This window comes from Anoplophora glabripennis, unplaced genomic scaffold, assembly GCF_000390285.2.
Source record: "Anoplophora glabripennis isolate ALB-LARVAE unplaced genomic scaffold, Agla_2.0 scaffold35, whole genome shotgun sequence".
Lineage (NCBI taxonomy): Eukaryota > Metazoa > Arthropoda > Insecta > Coleoptera > Cerambycidae > Anoplophora > Anoplophora glabripennis.
The window spans coordinates 1,686,487-1,697,842 of record NW_019417117.1 but is presented as its reverse complement, the minus strand read 5'-3'; the positions used below and the strand labels follow the sequence as shown (position 1 = coordinate 1,697,842).

General features: G+C 31.0%; 1 protein-coding gene across 3 annotated transcripts in view; it reads right to left on the bottom strand.

Moving 5' to 3' along the window:
* LOC108912610 (mushroom body large-type Kenyon cell-specific protein 1) overlaps positions 1–10,416 on the bottom strand; it is a 248,620-nt gene extending 238,204 nt beyond the window's left edge. For all 3 annotated transcript variants that reach the window (XM_018717892.2, XM_018717901.2, XM_018717909.2), the window contains exons 1-2: positions 10,322–10,416; positions 9,838–10,238 (exon numbers count right to left, since the gene is read on the bottom strand). In XM_018717892.2, coding sequence (XP_018573408.1) covers positions 9,838–9,931 — 94 coding nt within the window. In that variant the 5' untranslated portion in view covers positions 9,932–10,238; positions 10,322–10,416. The remainder of the gene's footprint in view (positions 1–9,837; positions 10,239–10,321) is intronic.
* Between the last annotated feature and the right edge of the window lie 940 nt (positions 10,417–11,356).

Genomic DNA, 11,356 nt, shown 5'->3' with positions numbered 1-11,356 from the left:
AACAGTTTAATACATTTATTATTATAAAACTTATAACCAGTACTAGATGTTCTAATAACGATATGGAACACTTTAATAACAGTTATTGCTATTATTTCGTAAAGGGTATAAAAAACGTTGTATACTAGTTATACAATAATTTAATAAAGAATAAGGTTTATAGTCACTATACAACTGTGCTAGCAATACGCGTTTTATATCCAATATTCACCTGTTTAACTGTCACATATAGTATACAATGGTCTTATAATGGTATATAGAATTCTAATAAAGAATAAAACGCATTTCTTTCAGTGTAAATTTAGGGGAACAACAAACATACCAAAAGAACGAAAAATTACCCGTTTTCGACATATTTTTCCCTGTAACATTGAAAGTAAGCCCTAAATCAAAAATAGTCATTCTTTATTTTTTGTTTATTTGACGATTTTTTGTACAACAACAATTACAATTGCGAATCAAAAAGTTAAATTTTACATTAACAATGGGCGCAGAATAGTAGAAAATCATTTGTATATTTGGAGCAATCTTTAAAATAAGTAAATATTTATAAATATTGATTTAACTTTGTAAACAAATAGTAAAACATTAAATTATACTAATTATGTCAATTCTACCCCCAACGATTGATGGCGTGGTTTTCGATTGACAGGATTGTTAATTAAAAAAAAATTCAAAAAGTTTATCGCGTACCGTGGGTTTAAATTAAGGTTTAGAAATGGCACACAATTTTTTAGAGATACTTGTCATAATAAACAATGATCAATACTAAAAATACCTATTTTTACACTTAACACAATAACTATTTAGAACTTTTTTAAATTTTTCTATATTTTACTCCATGAACAATTATTTATTGCCCAGGGAATTTTCTATGCCAAAAAGTCTGAATGGCTATAAATATGTAAAAATTGGTATTTTTAGTATTGATCATTGTTTATTATGACAACAAGTATCTCTAAAAAATTGTGTGTGATTCTAAACCTTAATTTAAACACAAGGTACGTGATATACTTTTTGAAATTTTCTTAATTAAGAATCCTGTCAATCGAAAACCACGAGATCGATAAAGGGTAAAATTGACATATGTTTCACTATTTGTTCACAAAGTTTCATCAATATCTATAAACATTTACTTATTTTAAAAATTGCTCTAAATATACATATGATTTTCTATAATTTTTCGCCCAGTGTTAATGCAAAATTAAACTTTTTTGATTCGCAGTTGTTGTAGCTTTACAGAAAATCCTCAAATAAACAAAACATAAAAAATTACTTTTTTATTTAGGGCTTACTTTCAATGTAACGGAAAAATATGTCGAAAAACGGGTAATTTTTCGTTCTTTTTGTATGTTTGTTGTCCCCCTGAATTTAGCAATGGTTTTTTTGGAATAGGCAAACTCGGATTCTTATTATACTATTTGGGATTTTTCTGTACAACAAAAAATAAATGACTTAAAACACAAACGCCAAGGCCTACTTTTACAGCTCTACCGCCTGTACTAGAAATAATCTGCTTTGTTCAAGTACAGAAGAGTCTCGTTGTCTTTTTTGTTCCAGTTAACTAAGTGTCTTTTTGATACAGGAAACAGGATTAAATTTTCACCATTTTATGGCAGTTTTCGAAAAATTATATCTTCAAATTTGCAAAAACTTCAAATTCAAACAAACCGTTCTCTCTGTGTGAAAATACTTCAGGATATTTCGATTAATAAATGTACAAACCATTAACGTAATATCAGAACTTTGTTTTTTTATATTTATTTTATTACAAACACCTATAAATCAAGATATCTTGTCATCATTTCAGTCTTTTTAGAGTATAATTTATGTATTACTATCACGAAAAATATTCAAAAAATATATCCGCATTGTCCCTTGCATTAATGAAAAAAAAAACGTTAATATTTTGTTATGGTGATCATATTTTGTTATGAAAAAAAAAAGATAAGCAAAGAATGTAGCTACATCTTTCCCCTGCACTGAAAATAATTAGTATTGCCCACGTATCTTCCTAATATTCTTTTAGCGACTAACAAAATATATTATTCTGCCTCTCGGAAGATTATTAATGTTTTTTCTCGACTTTTTTCCGAGCAATTAAGACGGTATCTCGTATTGTAATATCAAAATTATCTGATATAAAAAGACAATGAAATCAGTGACGAAATCTTAGATATGTCTTTGTTTTGTATAATAATAATAATAATTGGTAAATTTATTAAAAGTCTAGACACACCCTCATAATGTGGGGGAAAATAAAAGTTGTAGACTTTATACAAAATTAAATGAGGTTAGGTAATGTTAAGTGAGGTTAGGTTTTTTGAAAATTTGTTATTGTGAGACTAATAATGAAAATTAATTTCTTGCAACTGTCTATACGAAAAAAATATTTCGCAATAACTTGTAGGTAATTTTTTTTGTTCAAGGAATTAATTCAGCCAATTGTATCTAATTCTTTGGTTTTATGTTGTTGGAACTGCACACAACAAATATTTTTCTCGGTATATTAAACAATCCTATACCATCCAGTTAACTTATACATAATTCCTTAATTAACAAGTATCTGGGTGCAGATGGCGTTGTTAATATATTTATGTAATATTGTTTCTAAGTATGTTTTTCGTAAATCAGTGTTACGCAACTTGTTTATTAATATTTGTCAGAAACAGTCTTGCTTGGATTGCGTGAATTTTAAATACCACAATCACCATGGCACGGTAAATTTAATATTGGAAGATTTGAAAATACGCCCAATTGCGAAGACAAAGAGAAATTTCGCTTCCAATTCAGAACATGTAGATTGAAAAATACATTTTTTGAACCAAATAAGTAATATGTAAACAAATTAGGTTTCTAACCTTTGTAATTTATATTTAGGGTTCTCATTTTCTATTAGACTACTGCATTTTAAAAAAATTCCTAGTATTTTCAGTGGCGGAACAACATTTGCATGAAATTCGGGGGGTTATACTAGAATGTCCCTATTCCCTGAACTTGTAGCCATATGAAGAATTATTCCACAAAAATCGAGCTTACTATTATTCATATTAAAACCTTCAACTAACAAGAAATAAAATTTAAAAATTAGGTAAAACGAAATTTAAAAATACATTTTAATATATTTGACATAATTTGACATTTCTGACGCAGGATAATACCTACAGAACAAAGAATAAAATTTCATGAAATCACCCTGTAATATTCGGTGCTTATAAGAACATCATAGTGTTTCGTAGGGTCACTATTTTTGCTTCGATTTTTGCGATTTTGCATTCGGTTTAAAATAAATCAGCCTAAAAACTAATTTTTCGAACTCCTAATTTATTTGTCAATAAAATCTATATCTATAAGTATTATTGTATCTATCATGGGAAAATAATAGGGGTAGTTCCTGTAAAGTTTTTTTCTTAGACTCCCTGTTTTCAAGGTACAGTGTGTTGAAGTTGTTACTTTCCAAATGGTTTTCCTTAATTATTATGTTTAAATCGGCTAAAGATAAAAATGTCAAAATTTGTACACGAATAAACTGTGCGTTAAGAATAATGTGGAAACGGTTGCTTTTTGAAAAGCAGTGCCGCCGATACAGGTAATTGAAGGGGTACAATTGAAGAAAAAATATGTTAAAAGTCAAAATTTATTATATTTCTAAACGGTTCTGAAAACTCTAAAGGATACTACAGAAAAAGGTATATTTGTCGAAATTCGGTAGCATGTACCATTTTCGAGAAAAATGAAGTTGCATAGAAAGAAATGGTGGACAATTTCAGTCAAGACAAATCAAGAATTATGCCCCCTCTGACCAGCGCTAAAATTAGTCGGAAATTATTATTTGTTATGTCAAAAATCATAAAAGTGTGACAATTTTTAAGTGGATACTGCAAAAACTTACCAAAATTATTAAGAAATTTCAAAGTAATTTAATTTTCTACTCTCAAACCGTCAATATTGTTCAAAGCTATCGTCAAATTTTAGTCTAGTATGTCCAGATCCGATTTTTGAAATGGTTTAAAAACTAAAACTATGCAGTCCTTTGTTTCTATACATATATTAAAAGTATTAAGTCATAACTGTGGATTGCAGGTATCTTCCCTCTTCCCCCCCCCCTCCCCGTCACTCTACCACTGATTATGATATTAATGTCAATGTTTCTATTATGAAATAATTGCAGAAATATAAAAAATATGGAGATGTTGTGCAGGACAGGACAATCCACTATTTTATTATTTCCTCTATAAAAATAACTCTCTTTAACAATATCCCATTTGTAGATCTCACTCGACGACAGTATGGATCTATTATTTTATGAAGCAAGGCTTAAATGGATGGACTCCTAAAAAAGTAATGAGCTTCTAAAAATAATTATAGCCTTGGAATAATGGCAAATATATGCATTTATATTCAATAGAACCAGCGTTGTTGAAGATAACAAAAATGTAAATTGACTTTTATTACAGATATTTGCCTATATGTGTAATATTTAATACAAAATGTCACTTGAAAACAACTAGACAGCTTCTCAACTTTTACTAATGAGCAAAACAGTTTTAAATAACAGTTTAGATATCTAATCTCTGGCTGAACGTTTATCTAATGTTCAAAACAATGTTACAGTCGATTGAGAAGAAAAGCTTGAACCGTAATTGTTTTATGAGAACAAATATCTAACACGACTGCTTTTTCCCGGGTGGCAAAACCAAAAAAAAAAGAAAAGGAAGCGTTTTTACTTCCAACGAAATATCAGAGAAGTCTGCATAAGTTCTTATTCAAAATAAAGACACTGTACATTTAGTATAATATCTATGTTTTAAATTTTACCTAGACACCAATTTATTACTTGTTTCTATGGCGGCATGTATTTCAATAAGCAATTTGACGAAATAATTTAATCCTTTCTTATTTTCACGGAGCAGATATTTTCGATATAAATTGATTATTCTGTAAACATTGCGAGCTCAAATACAATTTCCCGACTGGCAATAACTGCTGAAAATGGATTTATATTTCACCAAGGACCGCAAAAACCCGATGACTTGTTATTGAGGAGATATCCGATCAATATTCCCTGAAGTAAAAGAGATTTGATGTAGAAAATATGAATATGAAAAACAAGGTTTATGAAAAATGTACATTTTCTTTGTTGGGAATATTATAAGTATCGTTCATTGATTTTAATATAAGACTACGTGAAAACACTTAGAAGTGTCATTCACGCTCATCGAAATATTATGTAGAAAAACAGAATAGATTATCGGCCATTTTAATGTCACTTATGTTCATATATTAGCTACAAATGTAAAATTACATTAACCATGTAATTTTCCATTTTTAAATTTTCACGTAAAAAGCAAAACAATTCATTGTAAATTTGTAAATTAGTACATTTTAAAATAATTGTACAGCGTACAAGATAACAAATACAATTTAAGAAATAAATATAGATATTTAAAAATGTGAAATGGTAAATATTATGTCTTAATTTTTTTTTGTGTGTGAAAGTGCCATTGTAAATGTACATATACATATACATATGAGGTAAATCTAATAGTAAAAAACCATACTTTTATGAGTGTACTGTCAAATTTAAGAAAAGACATAAGAAAGGGTGAATAGGACAGATAATTTTGAAATATTTAATTACGAAATAAAATTCAGATAAAATCAGTTCACTGCATAAGATTAAATTTCAAGAAAATGTGGATGTATGTATATACAAATAATTGATACGTAACTCTAAAACTGGCTATAAAAGTAACAAAGTAAATCAATTTTTTTATAATATAGTATTGAGTTTGATATGTAATGCAAGTGCATTAAAGTTCCTCAAATTAATTAAAAAAAATATTAATTAATTACTAATACCAGGTAACATTTGAATAAGATTTTTTCTAATGCAACTCTTGGTTGTCATTAGAAAAGGTAGAAGTCTAAAATACCGCTGTTTTCCATCGGAAGGAATGTTTAAATTGCCAGCCAAAGAATTAGACGAAACCAGCGAATTCCTTTTAAAACTTTCAGTGACGGAATGTTAATGTAATTTGCGAAATAGTGACAATGATGAGCGTTAAAAACAACTCTACAGTCTTATAGTAGGTACTTTAATGTTTAAAGTCGGCGCCACAACAACTTGATTTTTAACATACTTTCCATCAGCCTAAGAAATAGATGGTTTAAATGAAGAATATCAGACTTTTTTGAAGCGTTGTTAATTGGGACATCAAATTTTCGGCTTCTACATCAAAACCGAATCTATTGTTTCAAAAATAGTAAATGTTTAACCAGTTTTGGCCCGCAAACTGTATCAATGCCATGGATTCAGAGAAAATATGTAGTTCAATGCGCTTTCAATTAAATTAAGACCTTTGAAGCTTAGTACACTGATGGAAATAATTTTACACAGTTGCAGTGGTTTTTTAAAACAAAAAAAAATAATACAAATAAAATATAAGCACACATTGTTGAGCGTAACATTACTACACTTACGAGATATTTCTAATTAGATATATCTACTTTCTACCGGGTATTGTAGTACGTAGTACTATTTCATTTTAAAATGTATTCGTATAATCTTTTATCAGTACATAAACGTGTGACATTACAATGAACTGTTTTGTATGCTTATTAGTAGGTAATATTATTTGTATATTTATTTATATACTAGCTAATTTGACGTGAACACTTACAAATATGTGACGTCGAAATAACCAATATTCTAGTATGTAATTTTAAGTAAACTGTTTATGAGTGTACACATTTTTACTTATATATTGTGCCCTGACTTATAGATGCAACATAATAAGTAAAAAACAAATGAAGTTCAAATATACTTCTTCACCTTCAACTATTTCAGAGCCTACTACGATTTTTAAGAAACTGCGTTAGTAATTTATTTTGTAGTAAGTAAATCTAATAACAGATATTCTTTTACACATCTTAAAATGCTTCGTAGATACAAATTTAAAAATGTAATGGCTCCTAGTATATTTTAATTAGTTTCAATTGCCTAGGTTGTTTTCATATTCATTTGTTTTCTGAATTAATGTCGACTGATTTGCACGTTTACACAATTTACCTTTTTCTTTTGTACTTTTGTACTATTTTTGGATTTTATGATCTAAAATCGAAGTTTTTGTTTGAAAAGAATCAAAATAACACGTTCGATGTTTGTACTTAAATGAACCAGATATTTCACTTTTCGTTATTTGTTCATTGAACGTAATAGAACAATTTGTGTATTCAGCAGTAGGTATTATTACATTAAAATTATTCAAAATTGTTGCAAAAGCTGTTCATGGAATGGGGGAGAAATATACACTTCAACGCGCTTCGAAATTAAATGAGAACTTTTGAAGTATAATTGCACTGAGAAAAATACTACTTTCTATATTTTACAAATTTGCAATGGATTTCACACATGCATGTAAATAAAATGTACCCACATGATAGGTTGTGCAAAATTAAGCATTAGAATATATTTTTCCTATTATTATTCACTTCATTTAGTGTCCTGTTTATTATTATTACATATTATTCCTAAACTGTTTATCTATTTATGTTCTTGTGTAAATTTACAGTGAACCGTTTTGGCCCATCCAAGTAGAATGCAAATTTTCGTAATTTTATATTAAAATTGCATCTTCAATGTGATAATACTTTAGTAGGTAAGTAATTTTACTTCTTATGAATATACAAAAATAGCTAGATCAGGTGTAATGTATGTGTTTATTTACGAATTCATTTATTAAAAAACAAATTTTTGCAGCAAATTCTTGAAAATTCTAAAGTAATTATTCGTATTATAGTTGAAAGGTCTTTTTTGATTGAAATATGTGTAACTAATCCTTAATTTTTGGTATAACCCACAGGTTGATTAGAAATAGTGTCTGCATTTAATTTATTTAATATACACTACTGGAAAAAATTAAAGGAATAAAAATTTTTCATTAATTTTTCAGTGATTTTGGAATGGCTCTATCTCTGTGAAAATTGGTCGTATCGACATGAACAAATAAACGTTTTAAAGCTTTAAGTCTCTAGTTTCAAGATCTTTACGCAAATCGTTTTTTTGAACTACGGTTATCGAGAAATCAAAAGAAATACCTCGAGAAAAAATTTTCCAAAATTTTTTTCTAGCACTGTCTATAGAATTTTTTCAAATTCAATCAATACAAAGGTCAGTTAGCTTATTTATTCAGCTTCAATTTGATTTTTGAAAAGTCTCCGTGCCACTATTGGTTGCCGAGATAACGATGCTTTAATGAAAAATTACACATTCGTCTGTAATCATCGATATCTCTGCAAGAAATTATTGCACAGCAAATCCAGGGGCGGTTTTGAAAACTTGAATCAATTCTCTACAAGGACCTGTCATGGTTTTCGAAGAAAAATATTTTTGATTGCCGAGATAACGATAGTTCAATGAAAAATTACACTTTCGTCTTTAATCATCGATAGCTCTGCAAGAGATTATTGCACAGCAAATCCAGGGGCGGTTTTGAAAACTTGAATCAATTTTCTACAAGGACCTGTCACGGTTTTTGAAGAAAAAAATTTTTTCGATCTTTGACAACAATTTGAAAAAAGTGCAAAAAATTACTTTTTACAGTTTTTTGGAAAATTTACCGGCAATTTAGAAATATTGATGAATAGACTAATGTTGACAGAAATATTTGCCGCTCAATGTATCCATAATAACCCTGTAAATTGACAAGTTGATCCATCCAACTGTTTTTCTGTTCCAAGTGACCAAAGTTTTCGAAAGAATTAAAGCAACACGTTTATTGATCCTAAACATTATCAAAATGAAAAAGAAGAATTTTTGTCGGCTTTTCCTACAATTTTGGGTTAGATATAATTTAAATTTCACTTGAAACTGGAGACTTTAAGCTTCAAAACGTTTTGTTTATCTCGATACGACAATTTTTCACGGAGTTCCTTTAATTTTTTCCAGTAGTGTATTTTAATAAATTTATTTTAATTTAAATAAATGGATTTGCGGACGTATTTGATTATTTGAATGACATCTGTAGCCACTTCTTAATTTTTAATATTTAAGTCGATTATACAGAGAATCTAATTACCTATTTATTTATTTAACTTCAATGTCTTTAAAAATAATGTCTTCGCACTTTTACCGTTTAATAGCTGTGAATTTAAGAGAAAGTGTTTAGATAATTTTTTCATCAAGTAAATTAAAGTACCACATAAAATTTCTATTCAGATAGTTTACTGTCGATTTTTTGTTTTATTGGCGGCGGTGGAGAAGTAACAAAATTCCATTTAAAACTTTTGTAAGTCAATTAGCGAAACGGACGACTCGCAGTAAAAAAAAGTGATGAGCATCTAAAAATAATTGTGCAGCCTTGAAATAATCGCCGACAAATGCAATTTATATTCGAAACGGGCGCAATAAAAACGAAGAAGACCGGTTATCGAAGATATTTTCGATCAATACTTCCTGGAGCAGAAGTAATTTAATGAAGGAAATGGCGAATTTTCCCCGAAAAATAAAAGTAGAGTAATAATTCGGCGCCGTTCCAGAAAAATGCACCACGACGCATAACAAAAAAGTGCATCTTAAAAATCATTAAACGCAGGAAAGCGGGCCGAAGAAGACGGGCGACGCGCATGTTTTTCCAAATTCGAATCCCGGCGGCCTGCCGGCTTTTTATAAACAATCATCCGCACGTCTAGGGGAATCGGCCGATCGGGGTACATTTCCATAGTCAACAGGTTAGAGAGTACACAAGGAAGCGCTCGGCATTTCGGGAGGTTGTCGCGGCTGCGGCGCTGCCGATATCGATCGGGGTGTATTTTCGTAAAAATTCAGCTACTCACCCACAATATGAACCATGTTTTTTGTCCATCTTTGCAGCTCTCTTCTAATGTTTCTCCTCTGTTGAACACACCGCGCATACGAACACTCCGCCATTTTTTTCGGGCGGCAAGTTTGTCACACTGATTGCTATAAAATTCCTATTACCCATCGCTTCAAATCATTCATTACACCAAAATTTTACCAGATATAAATTCACGCTTGCACGGAATTATTTTATATTCGAGTCCGGGGTGAGAGTTTTTTTTTTTTGAACGGGCAACGGAAACCGTCACTGCAATTTAAATAAAAGTTTCGCGCAGAGTTTAAAGCACTGAACAAACAAAAACAAAACTGTCTCTTGCGGGACTCCTCATCTCAGCGGCAGGTAAGGTCGGTGTTTTTTCGCCATTCTCCCGTGGATCTGCAAAAAAAATAACCCAAATTAGTACGTCCTGAGCAGAGCGGGCGGCGAGAAGCGTGCGGAACAATTGCGAGCCGGCTTACTTTGCGGAGCATCGAGTTACATGTTTGAGTGGAGTTGGCGCGTTTCGATTGTTTCAAAATTTTGCAGTAATGTGTTGCATGAATGGTGGTCTGTATCACTACTGTAGTAACGTCATATTGTGACGCAACAAGTGCGACGCCACACGGCACTTGCATGCACTTGCATTTTCCCTTCCCTCGGCCACTAGATCGGTGTGCATCCCTATTATCTAGCCTCTTCGTCTTGCGTTAGCGGAGCGCATATGCCTCGGTGCGTCTTTTAAAATACTACGGGGTCCGCTTCGTCTCTCTCGCGTAAGCCGTGATCTCTGTTCCGTGTCTATTTGTATTCTTTTCTATCGTATTAATTTCATAGGTTAAAATATCGACTGTCTTTGTTTAACTAGTCCTTGTCTGATGACCCGCAGAAGGTTTCAGCAGTTGCGTCTTTTTCTTGCCCGCGATTCGGACTATTTTGTTCCTTTTACGGCAGGCGAATATTTCGTCTTTGTCGTATAATTCGAAATTTTCCTAGTTTAAACTTGATTTGGTCTCTTTTTAAATACGTCCGCTCACTCTGTTCGCCTCTCCGCCCGGCCGCTTATACGGGGGGCAGCAGAACGTCGACTTCGGATCGCATTTATTCATATTACCGGCGCTATTTGCATTTATAACTACAGGTTCACCTTTCAGTTTAATTCGTTTAATCCGCTTTGTTCTACATACGCAACGGCGGTGTATTTTTCATAGCGCTTGACGCGTTGTTCTCGACGGCGCGAAATTTACACACTGCGAAAAAATGTCGACTGGATTGAGTAACTGCTATATGCCAATCACAGTTTCCACGTAGGTGTTAGATTTGCCTTCGCGGTCGTAATTCGTTGCTTTGTAAGGCCGAAATGGAGAAATATGTAATCTGTAAAAATGTATTTTTTCTAATAAATGGTGAATGCGCCAATATTTCGTCCTTTTTGGCTAAACTCCACATTTTAGAGCTTCAAAGTTACATTATTTACCTCTTGTGAGTAAGAAAATTGATTCAAATAATTGTTAAAG